The sequence below is a fragment of the Thunnus thynnus genome, chromosome 10, assembly GCF_963924715.1.
Source record: "Thunnus thynnus chromosome 10, fThuThy2.1, whole genome shotgun sequence".
Lineage (NCBI taxonomy): Eukaryota > Metazoa > Chordata > Actinopteri > Scombriformes > Scombridae > Thunnus > Thunnus thynnus.
In genome coordinates, this window is record NC_089526.1 from 2,065,095 (window position 1) to 2,085,622 (window position 20,528).

A 20,528-nucleotide genomic window follows, 5' to 3' on the forward strand; every position below is an offset into this window, starting at 1 on the left:
TCAGTGTATTTGGGTTCATACATAGTTGTTAATTTGCACAAATTCTTTAACTGACAGAAAATAATCAGTTTTCAGTGTATAGTTTTGTGTGTCAAGTGATAAAGCAGCAAATAAGGTCGCTAGAATAATTTCCTGAAAGTAGCTGCTGTGTAAATGTTCATTCAGACGACGTTTCTTAGAAAGGAGGAAGTAATGTGGTAGCAAACAGGAAACGTCCTCACTGTAGAGTCTTTGAGAAACAATCTATTATGCTGATAGATGGTTTGACACAAAACTACACTGAAAATGGAAGTATTTTCTATCAGTAGAGTCTAATTCATTCAGAAGGAACCTAAATGTAATGATTTACCAACTAAATCAATTGAACACTTTTATTTTTTTTCTAATAATTTGTACCAAACGGCACCAACGACTCTGAAAACGTCCTAAAGATGAACCATTAAATACCTGCAAATTACTCCTTTTATTACTTATTTCTAGGAAATTTGTATAAAATAAAGAGCCCTTTGAAACCATTAATACTTCACTGCAGTATATCTATATGTAAATATAATAACAATAATAATATGAGTCATATATAAGACAGAAGCAGCAGGTGATCCAGGTTTCATTTGTTTATTTTCTGGAAAATAATGTGAAGGTACAGTCTCTTTAAAAATCTCTCCTGTTAGCTTCAGAAGCACCTCTGGTTTGAAAACATATTAATATGTACAACACACACAACATTCCCTGGTTATTACAAATAAAAATCTGAATAGAACAATGTCAATTTATTATTCAAATACAAAGCAAAGACGCAGAGCACTCGTTTTACCCTCCGGAGCCTAAAACGTGACGACAATAAACATTAATAATATGAGAGCAATTAATATCATACATCAATAAAAAATATGAAAAAATATGAAATATGGCCTTTAACTGATCCCTAGTCTGCACACACGCGCGCACACACACACACCGCACACGCACACACACACACAAACTCTACCTCGCTGGTCAACAGCTCCCCCTACTGGCAGAGTCTGGAACTGCGTGTTAACAGGTTTATTGCATAATGGCAAAGATGCTACACACACGCACACGCACACACACGCACACACACACACAGGCGGAGAGGATGAAGTCAGTCTACAAACACAGATGAGTGAATGTCGCTTGATTCTTTTTTTTTTTTTAACCAATAATCAACATTTCATCTTTGACCTTCTGACACAAACGTGTTCTTGTAAAAAAAAAAAAAAAAATGGACTCAGTGTAGAAAAAAAAAAAAGGTTCGTTTGAAACAAATATCAGCTCATTTTAAAGGAAATAAATCACCTTAAAAAAACTATTTTAACTGTTAACAAAAACATCCTGGATCCTCTTTTCCTCTCCTGATTTGATCTTTTCCTGTTTTTTTCTGTCTCTGTCCAGTAAAAACCTTCCTCAACGTTCAGCTGGACTTCTTCTCTTCGTCCTCGCCTGCTTTGATCTGACGGGTTTTTAATATTCAGTCTGAATCCTGAAAATTTTAATTCTAATCTTCTACTATCTGAACTTGCAGAAAGTGCCATCATGTGACCACCAGAACAAATATGAGTTTAGTACATTTCACTGCAAAAAAAAAAAATCATTTAACAAGCCATTTAGTCTGATATTAATCTGTAGAATAAAGAAAATGTTGAACGTGAGGTTTTGGGTATTTCTATTAATATGTGATTAAAATACAGACAAGCATGGTTAAAGAGAGGAACAGAGAATGGGAGGAAGTCAGGAAAAGGAAGAAATTAATGAAAGATAAAAAAAAAAGTGAAGAAGGGAAAATCTGTCTCAGTTGGTCTTAAAACCTCAATTCAAGAAAAATGTTGATTTGTTTTGGAAGTTCACAGTTTTCACTTCCTGTTTCTTGTTTTAAGGCTCAAAAAACAGATGAAATGACTTGTTATGGAGATTTTTTTTTGCAGTGTTCTAAACTCATAAAAATCTGAAAAATAAACAACCAAATCAATATTTGTGTGCAGAGGACAGAGAGGAAACCTCACAATAACCTCAGTGCTTCAGCGTCTAACTGCATTTAAACAACAGAAACAAACAAACAAAAAAAACAGCTGAAAACAAACTGATGGTGTTAAATCTCTTCACGCTGTAACATTTCATCCCACAACAACAACAACATCAACAACAACAACATGGCTGCACTTTGTTTTTGTTTTTTTTTAAAAAATCACCTCCTGGTTTCCCCCCAAAAAAATCAGACAAAAAACTCCTCGCTTTGTTTTTTAAACTCTGTCTTAAAAACATCTTTTCTTTTATCGGCTGCCAGCGCCGAAACTACACGCGTGACCCCCCCCGACCCCCCCGATAACCCCAATAATCATCATCTTACTTTAAACTCTCTCCTCCAACCTCGACTGTGATCACAAGCTTCATCTTTCACTTCTGAACGTAACAAACTAAAACAGTGCAAGCAGGAAATCCCAAAACATCCGAAACAAACAGCTGAGAGGAAAATAAATCAGCTGTTTTTAATATTTTTAACAAATTTGACGGATTTGATTTTTTTACGACAGAAAAGGACAAAAACGTTTCTCGAGTTTTACTTCTTTCTGCAGCTCAGATGTTCGGCTCGCTGGTTCGATCCCCGTCATGTCTACATTTGTTCAGCTGCAACGATGAGTCGACTGACTGCAAACTATTTTAACAATCGATTAATCGTTTTAATTTTCTGATTCCAGCTTCTTAAATGTGAATATTTTCTGGTTTCTTTCATCTCTATGACAGTAAACTGAATATCTTTGGGTTTTGGGAAACACTAATCAATTAGTCAAGAAAATAATAAATAAAATAATCGTTTCCTCTCGCTGTGACATGGCTGCAGCTTCCGAACTTCAGGCACACGAGTTATTCTGTCTGATAAATACGACGTCTCGGGTTAAAGCTAAAAGTTAATCTGATAAACTCTCAGTTCTGCTGTTTTCCTTTTTTTTTTTTTTTACAAACTCCAGACTTTCAACAGACTTCACACAAATTGTTTTCTTTCACCTCATACAGTCACACGATAACATTTCCAGACCTGCACGGGAAACTGCATTATGGCACCGCTGACAGTCAGTGTAACGTTTATCAGTTTGATCTGACGTTTATACGACATGAATTAAATTCAATTGATAGAAAATTGGAAAACTGAATTAAATTTTCTGAAACTGTTACGTTCGGTTGGTTGGATCATCTTGGGGTTTTGGGAAAACAGTGATCCACATTTTTCAGCATTATTCTATCGATTATTTGAGAAAATAATACACAGATTGATTGATGATGAAAAGCACAAATGAACATCTACAATTCCTTGACAACTGAGGAACTGATGAAGATCATGTGGCACAATTGAAAGTGCGAGAACAAGTTCTCATGAGATGGAATAAATGAAGACTGTGATGCATCGATGTCCCAAATATGTTGAACTGTTCCTTTAAACTGAAACGTTAAACTGTGTTTTCCTGGCAGGTCGAATCAAGGCTCTCGTCTCTAAAAAAAACAACAAAAAAACAACAAAAAAACAAAACTGCCTGGATGTTCTGACAAAATAACAACAACTTCCTGTGAGGTGGAGGTTGGGGGTGAAAGGTTGGCGGGACACTTTCAAAGCGACGTGTAAATAAACGCTCAATCAAGACACATGCGGCTAATTTTAACGTTTCATCCACACAAACCGACAGAGACGTTGTTCAGAAACTCTCCGACTGACTTCAAAACATCTACAAGCTGTTTTTTTCTTTTTTCTTCTTCTTCTCTCTTCTTAAATATACTGTTTGTTTTTTTTATTTTTAAGCTATTATCTGAGAAATTATATACATACAGGTTTAGATTCAAAAATAAAACTTCTTTTTATAATCGTAATAACAATAATAATTACCGTTGTTACATAAAAATATGTTACTTTGCTCTGGCTGAGGCCCTCCTCGCCGGGCCAAAAAAACACATGCAGCGAGTGCAGGCGGAGAGGGCGGGGCTAAGGGGCTGTCAATCACAGTGACTGGGGTTAAAGGGCAATACCAACAAAAACATCAAAGTTGTTTCTTTATAGTTTTCACACAAAATCTCTTTCATTTTGCGGTAGATGATATCCAATCACATCGTTTTCATTGTTTTCTAGGAAGTGACACCTCCTGAAAATCCTGTCTTACCCTGTACCGGAGTACACCATGACATCACCGTGTACCGGAGTACACCACGACATCACTGTGTACCGGAGTACACCACGACATCACTGTGTACCGGAGTACACCACGACATCACTGTGTATCGTAGTACACCATGACATCACTGTGTACCGGAGTACACCACGACATCACTGTGTACCGGAGTACACCGTGACATCACTGTGTACCAGAGTAAACCACGACATCACTGTGTACCGGAGTACACCATGACATCACTGGAGGGGGAAAACAGGCTTGAAAACACAGAAAATGTTCACGGAAACCTCAAAAAAACACATCGACGTGTTCTGTACGGAGCCCTCAAAGTCCCCAAATATATTGACGAATACATTTGTGCGCACAAGAAAAAAATATTTGTGCAAATTACTTTTCATCTTTTGTGCACAAAATATGGATCTGATGTCATGTGTGTCACAAGTTAAAACCTGCTACACACAACTTATTATATTGTGCGCATAAGAGATTAGATCCATAAAGAGCTGAAATGATTTGTCGATTAATCGATTAGATGATCAACAGAAAATTAATTAGCAACTATTTATTAATGAATTAGTAATTTAAGTTGTTTTTTTTGAGCAAATTCATCAGCTTCAGCTTCTGTTCTGGTTCAAAAAGTGACTATTTTCTGGTTTTCTTTGTCTTTTATAATAATATATCTTCAGACGTTTGAAGACGCGTCTTGTACTCTGCTAAACTAAAATTTTTATTTTTTTTTCTGCCATTTTTTTTTGTTTAATCAATCATCTACTGAAGCCTTTACTTGAAGCCCTGGATTCATATTTAAAAAAACAGCTTTTTGTGAGCAGATGATTATAAGTTATTATCTTCCGGGACTTCAGGGGGGGTTTGAAGTTTTGTGAAAACATCTGTTTAGATCAAATATCAACATCAATGTGTATGTTAGTGGAACTGCCCTTTAAAAACCTGACCTGAAAGGGAAATAAAGCTCTGAGCCTGACAGGCGACTGCAGCTCTCGTACAAACATTTCATCAGGAGGACGATGCAGATGTTCCTGCACACTTCAAGACTTTGAGGATTTTAGTTTGCGCTCAGTGACAAATTACTGAAAGAATATTCTTCATAACATGTGACGTCACCTTATTATTTTATTTCTTAATCTCTCTTCCTTTTCCCGAGGTGTGCAGGAACCCCCCGCTTCTCATCCTCTTACTGATTCATCCGACATCTCATTCAAGCGTTGGGTTTCATCATTAAAATGCATAATTTTCTTTACAGGCAAGTGCGTCGGATGTGTTGTCAGCACATCCTTCTTTAGCAAGACACTCATTTCACTCTGTTAGAGGGAATGTGGAGGAGAGTAAAAAATCTAACAGGCAGATCGACAAGACAGCAGGCACACGAGGCTGAAACGCAACAAGCTCACAGCTGCACATCAGAAACATCGACCGCAGTCCGACGCCTGAAACACGACGCTGCAAAGCTGCACGGAAACCAGATGTTTGTGGGGAAATTTGTTTTAACAAGTGCTGGACCACTGAGATGAAACCATCTTTATCAAACATGTTAGCATAAATAAATGACTTTCTTTGCCTCCGCTTACTGCACTTCCTGTTACGTGTACATACGTTGACAGTAGGGATGAATTCTGATATCCGGTTCCATTTTGGATCCGGTTCCGAGTTGGTTTCCCTGATTCGTTAAACTTGAGTCTGAGTTTATTTAAGCTGCGCTGCCAACAAATCCGCCATCGAATCTTTCATTCATGATCTTGCTTAGTCAGCTAATCAATTAGCTGAACAACTGAAAGTTAATTTGCAACTATTTTTAATGATCGAATAATAGTTTTAGTGATTCTTTAAGCTGCTTGTAGCTTCTAAAATGTGAGCATTTGAAGATTTTCTGTCATACATGACAATAAACTTAATTTCTTTGGGTTTTGGACTGTTGGTTGCACAAAACAAGCAAACTGAAGACATCACCGTGGGCTCTGAGAAATTGTGAATGTCATTTTTTCACTATTTTTTAAGATAATTAATCGATTATTCGAGAAAATCAAGAAATTTGCTGGTTGCAGTTCATCGTCTGTGGTACAGCAGTTGTGAAAGGGACAAAACTTATTGTTGTAGTCCTTTAAAATGTCTGAATATCTTTGAATATTAAGTTACTTAATATTCAATATGCATCAGTTATGTCTGGAGGATCAAACAAACTGTCTAAAAAGATTCAATAAGGGATTCAAAATGATTCAGATTCAGAGTTTCATCCTGCATCAGATGCAGCTGCATGTTTCAGGCTGATGAACTGTGGCTCAGTTGCTAAAGATTTAAAATCTGCTGCAGTTGTCTGATCAGGAGGAACATCAAGAACATTATGAGACTTGAACAGAAGCAGCAATTTGGGTTTTTGTTTTTTTTTTTTTTATGCGCTGACCGCACTGTGAGAGGGTTCCAACCCGAACCTGCTTTTCATTAATCAACTGGTTGTTTCTCTTGTCAGGGTGATAAATCGCCACTTGCTTCTATTAGAGCAGGAAAACCTATTTTATCCACATGTATAAACCTCTAAAATCATGGCTAAGTTCCTGTCAAAGTGGCTGATAAAGCAAAGAAAAGCCAAATGTTTGCAGTTTTGGCTTCTGGTTGGTGGTTATTTCCTAACCGAATGGCAGTTTGGGGTAAAATAATCCAAACCAAGCACACAAAGTCTTTCCTGTGGAGACAAAGATGGCCGACGTGGCTGCAGGATGGAAACCTCCAGACAGGAAACGGCCAGAAAGCGCGAGGGGAAGGTCCACGCGTATCGAGATGCATAATAATGCTTTTTCAAGATCTTCCAAGCGCTGCTGGTTTTTACAGACGGTTTCTTACATAAAGCTGACGTCACGTGTGAGCGGTTTATTCCTGCGTGTTTGCATTGACGCAAGTGCATTTTTTCATTAACATGCAGATACGACTCGTACAAGCTAATGCCTAAAAAGAGAAGCATCTTGGGTTTTACTTGACTTCAAGCATTTGTGAGAGCATTTTTCAGTTAAGTGCCTTCGATGAAAAAGCTCCCCCTCCTTCCGACAGAAATATCAGGTCCTTCTCTCCAAGACTTCCATCACCGCCGTCGTGAAGAGATTCCCAAGTTACTTCCACACCTCGCTCTGTAAACCGTCTGCTTGGGGGGGGTGGGGGTGGGGGAGTGGTGAGTGGGCGGCGAAGCGGCGCTGATCCCGGTCTTCTCCGCCTCCGACCGGTTGGCCGTCAGCTCGCTGGTTCCACCGAGCTCCTGGAGCAGAAGGGGGGGAGGGGGGTAAGCGGGATCACTTCAGCCGGTCGGATCGGAAGGAGTCCTCCACAGCCGGGTCGGCGAGCATCAGGTCGCCGTCCAGCATGTCCAGAGCCATGGGGTCCATCCTGAGCGTGTCGTCCAGGGAGAAGGGGTCCATCTCAAAGCCGGGGACGTGGGACAGAGCGCTGGCGATCTCCTTGGACAGACCCGGCGGTGAGTCACCTGGAGAAAAGGAAGGAGGGAGGAGGGGAAGAGCAAAGAAACAACAGATCAAAACAGCCCTGAAAACAAGACTGAATGACTTCTTTCTGCTTCCAAAAAGCACCATCTGTGGAAAACCAAAATTAAGTAGTATCCATGGTGACAACGTTGAGATTGTTGACACATATAAGTATTTAGGAACTGACTGATGTTAACACTGAGAGTATCGTGAAGTGAGGCCAACAGAGGATTCAGCTGCTAATTCTTTTAATGTGTGTAAGGACATCTTATGTGTTTTCCATAGACTTAAAAATAAATATATGGACGTAGTTACCGTGACGTCACCTGTTGGTTTCTGAAGAGCGGTTTTGAAGCTCAAAGCGAGCCGCTCTGGCCGTCGCCATCTTGGCAGTGTGTGACTCTGCTTAACTTCCAGCCAATCAAAAATGGGCAAAGAGGCGGGGCCGAATGGCTGAAACAAGCCACCTAGTGGCTGGCGGACCTGTCACTCAAAGCAGCCATGTCCTTCATTATGCAGAACTTTACGGCTTAATAAAATTTAAACGGGTGAGTTATAAAAAAATTCACCCCCCGTACAGTTGTCATGAAAGAGGAAATCAGCTACAGAGACCTAAACCGTTTGTACCAGGCTGTAAACATGTTTATTTCTGCTGTAAAGTTGAACATTTTAACATGGGGGTCTATGGGGATTGACTCGCTTTTGGAGCCTCAAGTGGCCATTCAAGGAACTGGCACTAACGCGTTGGCTTCATTCATACAGCCCCGGAGGTTGCCGCTTGGTTTTCCACTGGTACTGTATCCATTCAAAAAGAAAATCCAATGTTGGTAACGAGAAAGCCGGTGAATCAGATCAATAAAATGTTATTTTGTGATTGTTTCACAGCGGTTATGTTCTTGAGCCCAATAAACATGCCCACATCCCCCCCCACCCACACCTCCGCTCGACCCTGCGGCGGCTGCACCGCCTGATTTAGTCGGCCTAAGAGGATGGAAAAGGTGACGCTACTCTTGATAGACGAGGATCAAACTGGGTTTATAAGAAACAGGTAAACTCATGATAATATACAGAGACTCTCCATGTTATTGATTATTAATACAGGGAAAAACAGTGCAGGCTTTTGACTCTGACAGCTAAATATTCCTATACCAAGTAATGGACAGATTTGGGTTCAGTAAAGGATTTAAACAATGCACAAAGACACTATGTTCAAGGGCAAGAACGGCCTCTACAATACTGTGAAGGTCTGTTCTAAGATAATTGGTATCCGGCAAAGAGACTTGCGTTCTCTGTGGGAGAGGCAGGTGGTCAAAAAAGCTTCCCGACCCGACCACATCCTGTCCTCTGACTTCATTTTAATGCCCTCAGGCCGTCGTTTCTCAAATCATCTCTAAAAATCTTTCATTCCTTCTGCCATCAGGCTGTTAAACCTTGATAGCAGTATGTGGAATGAATAATATTTCCATACTCGTGGAGTTTTATTGTCTTAACTAATCATTCTGGGGCTTGTTATTGCTGGGACTAGGATTCTACTTATTTATTATGTATCTATTTATTGTTCATTTATTTACATGTCTGTGAGTACCTGTGAACTGACTGTCTCTGGCATAGATCTGTCTGTTACTTGCTTGTTTGTTTTTTGTTTCTTATGCATGGTCTGGGTACACTGCTAAACTGAATTGCCCTAGCCTGGTGCTAGTGATTCGTCACAGCTCAATAAAACTCTGCCGCAGTCCATCATTCATATATTTGAATGTTCTGCCTTTTAACTATTAACACTTCCTGCACAGTTCTTACACTCCACAGACAAACAGCTGGTCGGATCATAAACTGTGATAGAACCAAAATAATCTTACAACTCAATTCATAAATTTTGCTTCAGTTAATTTTAACGGCCACAGTCATTTATCTGCATTTAAAGACATTTTCCAGTCAACTGTATCAAACTTTAAAACAACAAACTAGTGTTTTTTATTTAAACTGGTTTCCACCTCTTTACTGGAATGAACTGCAACACAGCTTGAAGTTAGAGACACTTGTTTTACTCGCTGATATCCTTCATAATGTTAACAGTGTGTATGATGATTATGACATGTATATGTAACCTGTTCTCTCTCTTAATGAGATTAATAAGCTGCAGAATAAACTTCAATGGTCAGTTTCACTCAGGTTTGATGGTGTTAACAGCACTAACATAGGCAGACATAACATGTTACACAATAAATAATGATCACAGTATTCCTGGACAATGAAGAGCTGCATGTAACACAATGGAAGATGTAGGAATCTGCACTACTGAACTGGTATGAGCCCCCTCGACCCTTCAGATCCGCAGATGGAGCCCTGTTGGTCATTCCCGGGTCACAGCTTGTGATAAAGGGCGGTCGGGCTTTTGCTGTCGGCTCTCTGGAACTCAGACACACTAGGTCTCTAAAACTCTTTTAAAACTCGTCTTAAAACTTTTTTCTTTGTGAAAGCTTTTGGAAATGTTTGATATGTTTTAATTACTGTTTTTACACCTATTAATTGATGTTATTTTATCTTATTTTTTATCATTATTTTACTCCAATGCATTCTATTGTCCTATTATTGCTATTATTATAGTGCATCTTCTATTGTGACTATGCACTTCTGCCTCTTTGTGAAGCACTTTGTGACATTGTTAAGAAAAGTGCTATATAAATAAAATGTATTATTATTATATTATTACAGATTAAGAGTCATTATTGCAACAGGAAACTGTTCTTCAACCTGTTTGTTTTGGTGGACAAAGACCTGCAGCGCCCCCCAGAGGACACTAGTTAAAACACATATTATCTTTACTTGCTGTATTGATTATAAATTTGTTGTACAGTGATTCAGTTGAGCCTGTGATTTTTGGAGGATCGAACAATAGTTTGAGCGTTAAAGCTGCCGTAACAAACTGTTACAGATAAGAGGATCGTTTCAGGGACGTCTGTATAAAACTGTAGGAGGAAAATTCTCTTTATGAAGGTCGGAAACACTGCAGATAAAGTGAGAACAAGCGATGGTCTGTGCAGGACTCGTTGGGGAGGAAAGAAATCAGAACGTGTGTGAAAACATGAATGAGTGAACAGACTCTTACAGACGCTTCAGTTTTAATTTGAAACAACTGACCTGATCTGTTTGTGGTGTTTTTAGTTTATTTAATGTTAGTCAGGCTGTTATATTTGATTCATGTTAAGTAATTTGACTATAAAACTATCTTCAGTGATAGTGATATGACTCCAGCTGGGTTTGGCTCATCTCTCCTTACCTTCATTCTCATGCCAGAAATCTTGCTGTTATTTTTGATTCTGCTCTAAAATTTGATAAAAAAAATTAATTCTGTTGTCAAAGGTTGCCACACTGAAACCGCTCCTCTCATTCAGCGACTTGAAGACTGTCACAACCGCTCTGATTTCCTCCCGTCTGAACTACTGCGTTAGCCGGTCATCTCTGTCTCGCTCGCTACTAGTGCAGAACGCTGCTGCTCGGCTAATAACTGGCACAAGGAAGAGAGACAGCATCACACCTGTACCGTCCTCCCTGCATTGGTTACCAGTCAAGTACAGGAGTGAGTTTAAGGTACTTTTATTTGTTTTTAAGGCTCTACATGGCCTCGGAGCTCATCTGTCCCCCTTTCACAACACCAGATCTCTTAGATCCTCTGGCCAACTGTTGCTCGCTGTCCCTCCATCGCGGCTGAGGGGTGACCGGAACAGCTGACCTCTTGGAATTAAGTGTTCCCCTTCCCGAGACACTTTTAAAGGCCAAACTAAAGACTCACTTGTTGGCTCGGACCTTTGACTCTCGTTAAAACCCAGTGTTCTACTATTATTTGTTTTGTATTTGTTCTTCCTGTTACCCTGTCGTGTTGTTTTAATTTATTCCTCATATCTTATTGTACAGCACTTTGGTCAACTGTGGTTGTTTTTAAATGTGCTTTATAAATAAATTTGATTTGATTTGATATATTTTAGCACTAATAGCAGTATTTCAGTTTGATATTTGATAATAATCACAGCAGGAAAATGTGATATCAACACATTCTCATCATAATTTTGGTAGTTTTAAGCTGCATCTCATTTAGGCAAAGTTTTCTTTACGGCTGCTTTAATGTGTGAAAGATCTGAGCTCATTTGTTCAATGAAAAATAAAAGAAGATTTTATGGGAAAGCGTATAAATTCCACCAAACAAGCTACTGTTAAAAGTCAGTACAGATGTGGTTATTCTGACACATTAAACGCCGGCTGACACCCACCGGTGAGGATGATGTTGGGCACGTTGTGTCGTCCGTCGCCGCCGCTGTAGTTCTGGTTCTGGTTGTTGAGGAGCTGCTGGTCTCCGGGGTCCTGCAGGTCCAGCTGCCCCTGCGTGTTGGAGGGGAACTGGTTCTTGTCGGAGCCGCCGCAGCTCAGACCGCTGTGGTTCAGGGACAAACCGTCGCTCTGGTTTTCTGCCGTGAACTGGAGCTGGAAGAGAAAAGTAAGACGAGGGTATGAACGGCTGTGTGTGAGTCAATAATATGTTTATATTTAATAAAACAGGAAAAAATAAAAAGCAAAGAATTCCGCAATTGGACCTGGAAATTTACCAGATGAAGAACTAAAACATTGTTAATAAAGTTGTTGACAGAGAGCTGAAGGTCAATAAATTAATGGAGCCTATTTCACTATCTGTGACACACACACACACACACACACACACACACACACACACACACACACACACACACAGATAAACCTCTGTCATCATCCCGATTTACTGTTTCAAACATTTCTCAACAAAAATAGTGAAAAAATGTAAAATATTCTAAAATATGAGGGTTTTGTTTCATCTTTCATTATAAACTGAATTTCTTTGGGTTTTTTTGGACAGCTGGGCTGAAGACATCACTGTGGTCTCTGGGATGTTATGATGAGCATTTTTTTTTTCACTATTTTTGACATTTAATAGACTAACAATCAATCTAATAAACTGCAGAACAATCGATTAGTTTCAGCCCTCGTCTCTCGTCGCTGCTCGTAAACTCTGTTGACCTGCGGATGAATTATTTTATGACACCGTCAGACAAAATAAACAGCAGCTGTGATGTGAGATCTGCATTTTATACCTGTGATACGTTCAAGTACAGCGAGAAAGAATCTGTTTCCAGAACGCAGAAGCAGCATAAACACACATTTACAGTTAATTGATCTAGATGCTTTGTTGCTGAACCTTTTGTTTGCTTCTAACTTTCAGCTGCTGTCATTTACTTTTTGTATTTTTATTCATTTTGTCTCATGATGTTAAAATATGATTCATAAAATAATGACAAGTCTGCAGCTCAGCAGCTTCGTTAATGACTGCTGGTCAACATATTCTGGTATTTATGAGCCACAGTCACATTTCATTCTGTTATCTGACAACAGAAACAGAAAAAAATTGTAAATGAGAACAATTCTATTGTGAATTTGGATGCATTATACATAGAATAGGTGATAGGTGAACAGGTAGGAGCAGGTTTAATCACCTGTCAGCTGTTAAACTGACAGATTACTAAACCGAGAGCTTGACTTACTGATTCATTCTCCTGCTTTATTAATCTGTTTGTTGGATGGATATTGTCTGTAAGTAGTCATCATTTTAATTTCCACAAAAACACAATTAAACCACCAACAACAATAACGCTCTGCCTGCCTCTAGTCTGGTTTCAAAGGAAAGTTAGCAGCTGTAAGCACATCCTGTGTGACATCATGCTGCCATCAGCTGGTGTTATTTACGGTGTAAGATGACATCATGTGAAAGCGCTGCGCTGGTTGTTACCTGCTGGTTGGATTTGCCCGTGAGCTGCAGACTCAGGTATGGATCGTCCAGCAGAGAGTTGAACAAGGCATCCTGGGAGAAACAGAAAGTCCTGGTTACATGATTATATAGTGTTCCAATGTTTTCCCATTTCTATTTCTATATTAAACTAGCTTGCTGTAATCATTCCTCCTGTTCATACTGACCATTAGAAGATTCCTTCATAATGACCTTACAATGGAAGTGATGGAGGACAAAATCCACAGTCCTCCTTCTGTGCAAAAATGTATTTAAAAGTTTATCTGAAGCTAATATGAAGCTTCAGCGTCCAAATGAGTCAAATCAAGTAGATATCTTTCAACGTTACAGTCTTTTTAGTGCCAAAGTTCCTCTTTTTGTTACTATACTTCCACCTGCAGCTCAACAGGGAAACACTGTCCGAGGAAACACAAAGAGGGAATTTGATGCTAAAAAGACTGTAAATGTGTCAGATATTCACTTGATATGACTAACTCAGACTGATGAAGCTGAATAGAAGCTTCACACAGACTTTTAAATGACTGTGTGGACACACTGTGGATTTTGGCCTCCATCACTTCCATTGAAAGCACATTTGAAGGATCTTTTAATATCCAGTATGAACAGGAGGAATGATTACAGCGAGGAAAACCTCGTTCACTGTTACTATGGACACCTGAGTTATGCTTTCTCATGTGGATGTAGAATAAAAGACGACTAGGGAATGAGACAGTATTGTGTGGGATTTCTTTTTGTGCAATCCGACGCTCATCATAACACACTAATCTCAGTGCTTGAATGTAAAATGTCACTTTAAATTCTCAGTAAACCCCTGAGGCAGCGACATTAGAAGCCAGGGACGCGTCCTGGTGTCCTGTGTGTTTGCTGAACGGATGATCAGATGTCACCGTCTCTCTCAGCACACAATGACTTCTACTCAGCAGACTTCCAGAAATAGAACCAGACGTCGTTTCTCTTTCATTTCACCTCAACATTACATCAGACGCCGTGAACACGACACCTGCAGCCCTGAGAGACGAGGACGGACGAATCTGTGCCTGTTCATTGTTGTATTTTCAAAATAGAAGCATGAAAAAACATAAATAAAATGATTGTTTTTTTATGAGGAAGTGTCACTCAATAACACATAATTATGTAAATATGGGTCAATATATGTTTATGATATTGATTGTAACGCTTCAGGAAGGCAACACATCAAGTTAAATTAAAGGAAAACTGATGATCTCTGACTGGGTTTCACAGCTGAACTGGTTTGTACTTCTTCAACAGAGAGCATTACCCAAATTAATAAAGGAATGACTCAGACTCTGAATCAGCTAAATCCAATAAGAGGTCTTCAGTTGCTAAAAATAGTGTTTTCATAAGCGACAGAAACAGACAGCTCATGCAAAGTTATGAGGTTGAATTGATCTTGTTGAATCATGAGTCAAACTGTCAGTAATCTCTGGTTTGTATTAACAAAGAGTTTGTTTGTAATAAATAATAAGTGTGTTTTCTCACATTTTCCCCCAAACACAGAAAGCGTACTTAATGCTAATTATTTAAATGGATGATTATAAAGTCTGTCGTCATGGAGACCTGCGTGTCAACAGGCCCGTCTGAAGACTTAAAGTTTCAATTTAAAACACAGAGGAATTTACAGAACTGAAATATTTTACTTTTAAAACTACAAATCTGAGTTTATGTCATTTGATTTCCCTTTCTTTGAAATCTCCAGTCAATAATTAAGTCATGAAATTTGAAAGTATTTGCTAATCGATTAATTATTTTAATAATTTTTGCTAAACATTTGCTGGTTCCAGCTTCTTAAATGTGAATATTTTCTGGTTTCTTTAATTCTTTATGACATCTGAGGACGTCATCTTGGACTTTTTGGAAACACTGATTCACATTTTTCAACATTTTATGGATCAAACAACTAATCAACAGATTAGTGAAAATAATAGTTTGTTGCAGCTCCAGAGAATATATTCAGCAGATTAATGGACAATGAAAATTAGTTAGTTGCAGCTTTTGTTTACATTTTGACATCCAGATAACAGTAATAAAAATAAAAATAAAAAAAAAAGAGTTGCAGAAATTAATTAACCCAGAAGAACCCATTTCAGACCAAATGGACCACAAGGAACACATTTCTGAATTTTATTTTGAAATTCTACCTTTAGTGTCAAAGATCTGTAATCTGACATATATGTCATAACAATATTTTAACTTGTTTTATATCAATTCTTTCAAGAAATGTGGTCAGAACAGGTTAAATGTAATACAGAACGTCTTATTAAAGCATCAGAATTGTTAAATGGGTTGAAACCTTCCTTTAGTAACAAAAAACAAGCTTTTTAAAATTAGCTAGTTCTGTCACATTTGCTGACCAAGCACGCTGCCATTTAGGAAGTGATGTCATGGGTACACAGATTCACACATTGTCACATGACTGCACCAGGATGTTCAGTAGATGTCACTTTAGGGACTTCATGAGTTCAAATCAAGGATAAAAGCTGTATAAGGAATTTTCCAGAACACTGAAAGGGTTGGTGACACCTGTGTCAGCATGGGTTCTTATGGGTTAATAACTGTTAAATTAACCGTTTAATCAGATTATGGACCCTGTCATACTGTTTAACTTAAAAATTCATAAAGAATGATGTAACTTTGATGACTTTACTATGGTATATTGGTGAGATATTGAAAAAGGTTGATCTCATTACATTTTATCACGTTATAATTTTGATAAGGTTAGAAATATAGGTTTGAATAATCTCACTTTAATTCAAATTTTATATCATGACATAAAAGTTAATGAGTGTTTACTGACGATGATGATGATGATGATACGTTTTGGCATTCTAGTGATTTAAGTTGTGAGAACTAAAATAAAAACTGACGTCACCTGAAAGAATATTAAATCTTCTCTGAGAATATTTTCAGCAGATTAAATGACAATGAAAGTTAGTTAGTTGAAGCCTTTGTTCACATTTTGACATCAAGTCAAACCCTTTAAGTCAAGTGTAAAAATCAGGTTGGTATCAAATCAATAATTCCATCAGATTACTGATGTTCTATCAAGTCATCTGAAATACAGTATAAGACAAAATAAACTATTCTTGGTAATTTAGAATTTTTCTAAAATGAGAAAGGAATGTAAAAGAAATAACGAACATTATTGTCCAAAAAATGAAATTTAAGACTTAAAAAACTTCTAAAACCTTCTAAAACAAGAGACAGGAATCAAAAGCTTTTCAAGATTTCCTGTTTACTCAGCTGAAACATAAACCAGCCTGTGATTACATTAGTCAATAATAAATATATATAACAGGAATTTCTCAGAGACGCAGCTGTTTGTTCCAACTAACTCTTTTGTACGTTTAGGTATGCTGCGTGCTGCGTCCTCTAGGGGGCACTAGAGCGGCTTGAATCAGTTAATGTTTCAGTGGGACGGTGAGACCTGGTGTAGTTACTCACGTTGTAGAGGCCCAGGTCTGTGGCCAAGTTGTGACTGATCTGTTGGAGCTGAGGCAGGCCGCCGGCTCTCTGCTGCTGCTGCTGCTGCTCCGCCTGCTGCTCTGTTTCCTGTTTGACCTGACACTGAGAGGAGGAGGAGGAGCCACACTGGTCCAACGCGCTCTCGTTCTTTATGAGCGGCGTGTTTGTCGTGTTCACCTGCTGCTGCTGCTGTCCCACCGGCCTCTGCTGCTGCTACAAAAACAAACAGCTGGTTATAAACACGCTGAGCTGCACGTTCATCAATCTAATCGGTTATATCTATTAATCTACCGTTCCAAAGTGCTGCTGCATGTGGTGCTGGTTGCGAAGGTTCTGCAGGTGGAGCTGCTGCTGCTGCTGCTGCTGCTGCTGCTGTTGTTGCTGCTGCTGCTGCTGCTGCTGCTGCTGCTGCTGGGTGTTGGGCCGTGGCTGCTGGAGGCGATGTAGCTGTTGGAGGTGGTGCTGGCCCAGCAGAGGGGGCTGCTGGCCGGGCTGGGAGCCGGGTAGACCTGGGAGAGGCTGGTGCTGGTGGGACTGGCTAAGCGGGTACGGAGGCAGCCTCTGGTCCAGAGGCAGTTTGCTGGTGTCCAGAGGGACGCCCTGCAGGGATGCAACAGACTCAAACTCAAACTCTGAAGCTTTTTCTCTTTAGTTTACTTTGTTTGGAGGTGAAACAGCAGTGGGACATCAATCAAATCTCATATTATAATATATGTTCTCAAAATTTGATTTAGAAAACTTTTATAGATAAAATATCCAGCTGGGAATGTTTGTGGTTAATCAAGCCACAGAAATGCTTCTTCATATTAATACAAAACTCTTGTAAATCCAATATTACTAAGATATTGAATTAGGGCTGAAATGATTAGTCGATTAATCCCTTATTTGATCAACAGATAAATAATTAGCAGCCGTTTTAGTGATTGATTTATCGTTTCAATCAAGCAAAGATAGTGAAGAAATGTCAGATATTGTCCAGTTCCACCGCTCCGATGTGAGGATCTGCTGCTTTTCTTTGTCATAGATCACTATGGGCCATGAGCACAATGATTACACTATTAATCTAATAAATAATCTGCTGATGAATCAATAATGGAAATAATCATTAGTTGCAGAACTATAAGTATAACAAAATCTATAGAGAAAAATTATAATACATTTTAATATTTCTTTCTCTGTGCTAAATTTTGACATTGAAAACTGAATCAAAGGAATGATTTAATTGATTTTGGTGTGCAAAAACCTTTTTGTACTTTTCACATTGACCTCGTTTTACTTGAAAAAGATCCACTTCCAGGCAAACCAACAGACGGTTACGAGCAACAATATAATGATACATTATGAAAATACAGCAGAGCATAAAGGCACTTAGAAGGGAAGTGTGCCTTTACACACACACACACACACACACACACTCTGGTGTATCTTTACGGGAAAAGAATTAAATTGTCTGAAGAAACTTCTCAGGACGACTTCTGCTTTACAATCAACCTCTCTACTGCTGATCCATACGTTACACTTCCTTAAATGTTCTCCTTATGTGTCCTCGCAGCTCTGACGCTCTGCTGGAAATAGTGTATTTCGTGTTTTATTGGCAGTGCGACAGTTTGTCTGGGACACAATGAACCTTCAGAGGTGGATTACGCTGCAGTAGGTTTGAGAAGTTTCTGCCGACTTTTTGGCACTTTGACTCCATGTGAATCCGACGTTAACTCCGAGCCAAAATATTTATAGACTCTCTTTCTCTCTTGACAGAGGGGTAAATCTGTCTGCTGAAGAACAGGCTGGAAAGCTGCGTCTCATACAGTACAGATGTCTCTCTCATGTCTGAAATGTTTCTTTTCCAACACAATCGATATTTTGCAGCATGTGGCTCTTTGTGACTTTGATAAATGGATGTTTTTTCATGGAAGAGAACATATGTGAGTGATTGTATGCTGCTTTAAATTATTGAATTATAATTTATTTTTGAAATTACAGAACTACAACAAAACTTCTTTTCCCGGCGTGTGTGCTTTACCTGTGTGATGGAGGACAGGGTGGGGGAGATGGTGGGGGAGAACTGTTTGGAGTGATGCCTCCGGGACTCTCCTCCCATGGGCAGGATGAGCGGGGAGAGCTGTGCTCGTCTCCGTGGCGACGTGCTGAGTGACGGCTGGCCCTGCCCGCTGAGCAGCGGCGAGTAGGAGGAAGAGCAGGAGCTGGAGCCGCCCACGCCGCTGCTGTAGCTGGGGTTACCGCTGGAGGCCGACTGGAGGGAGGAGTTACTGAGGGACGAGTGCAGCGATTGGCTGCTGAGGGAGGACGGCAGGGAGGGGGAGGAGCTGAGGGACGACTGCAGCGACGGGTTGCTGAGCGACGAGTGCAGGGAGGCGGAGCTCAGAGAGTTGGAAAAGGAGTGGCTGCTGAGCGATGACTGGATGTTCGGGTTACTAAGGGACGACTGCAGGGAGGGGTTACTGAGCGTGCTCTGTAGAGACGCCAGGAGACCTTAGGAGAGAGAGAGAGAGAGAGAAAAAAAATGAACAAAACTGCACTTTCAACATCCACCAAAACTGAAAAGAGACAAACACTTAAATGAAAGAAAAAGTAAAATAATAATTAAAGCTGCAAGCAGCGCTGAACGAGCCTTCGCACCCTTGCGCACGTCAGGTCCGTGCAGTCCAAGAGCTTCTGTCACGGGCATGTAGATGTCTCCAGACATGGACTGACAGGTCTGACTTTACAAACATGTAAAGTGTGATGCAGACTGGAGCATGTACAATGAAGTTAATTGAATATCTTGTCTAATTGTTTTGAACAATGAAATTGAACACGCCACAATCTGCTCTGAGAAACTGTGAATGACATTTTTTTTAGCATTTCATAAACTAATCGAAATTTTTTTACTACTTTCTGACATTTTACAAACCAGAAAAAAAATCAACAGATTCATCGATAATTAAAATATTTGTTAGTTGCAGCTCTACACTGTGCGCACAATTGTTAGGCAAGTGAGTATTTTGACCATATCATCGCTTTTATGCATATTTTCCAACTCCAAGCTGTATAAACTTGAATGCTTATTGGATTTAAGCATATCAGGTGATGTGTGTTTGTGAGGGAGGGTGTGGCCTAAGGAGATCAACACCCGATATCAAGGTGTGCATAATTATTAGGCAGCTTCTTTTCCTCAGGCAAAATGGGCCAAAAAAAAGAGATTTAACTGACTCTGAAAAGATCATCAGATCATTTCGCTTTTGAAAAATGAGGGATATTTATTACAAGTGTGGTGTACTTTTATTTTGAAAGATTGACAGGATGAGAATTTTCTGCAGGGTGAGACATGTCTGTCTTGCTCACACCTGTGTCATCAGAAAATGATGCAAGTTTTGGGCCCATTCACTTGAATTTCAATTAGTAAACAAAACTCTTGGTGAGTTTGTGTGTAAAAGAAATTAACTTTTTAGAAAAATAAAGACTTTTAACCCACATGACCTGGTCAAAGTTTGATTGAAATGTGTACTGTCAGGTGTGTAGAGACAATAAGTAACTGCAGCTGGACACAGAAAAATACTGTGT

General features: G+C 39.4%; 2 protein-coding genes across 4 annotated transcripts in view; one reads left to right on the plus strand and one right to left on the minus strand.

Moving 5' to 3' along the window:
* Positions 1 to 20,528, plus strand: part of atp2c1 (ATPase secretory pathway Ca2+ transporting 1) — a 323,636-nt gene that overhangs the window by 246,866 nt on the left and 56,242 nt on the right. The gene's annotated exons all lie outside the window — the stretch shown is intronic.
* LOC137190744 (CREB-regulated transcription coactivator 2) overlaps positions 2,953 to 20,528 on the minus strand; it is a 56,946-nt gene continuing 39,370 nt past the window's right edge. For 2 of the 3 annotated variants that reach the window (XM_067600322.1, XM_067600320.1), the window contains 6 exons: positions 18,988 to 19,457; positions 17,259 to 17,567; positions 16,947 to 17,180; positions 13,467 to 13,538; positions 11,923 to 12,133; positions 2,953 to 7,659 (listed from right to left, as the gene is read on the minus strand). In XM_067600322.1, coding sequence (XP_067456423.1) covers positions 7,469 to 7,659; positions 11,923 to 12,133; positions 13,467 to 13,538; positions 16,947 to 17,180; positions 17,259 to 17,567; positions 18,988 to 19,457 — 1,487 coding nt within the window. In that variant the 3' untranslated portion in view covers positions 2,953 to 7,468. The remainder of the gene's footprint in view (positions 7,660 to 11,922; positions 12,134 to 13,466; positions 13,539 to 16,946; positions 17,181 to 17,258; positions 17,568 to 18,987; positions 19,458 to 20,528) is intronic. The other variant, XM_067600321.1, reaches the window with a different exon arrangement.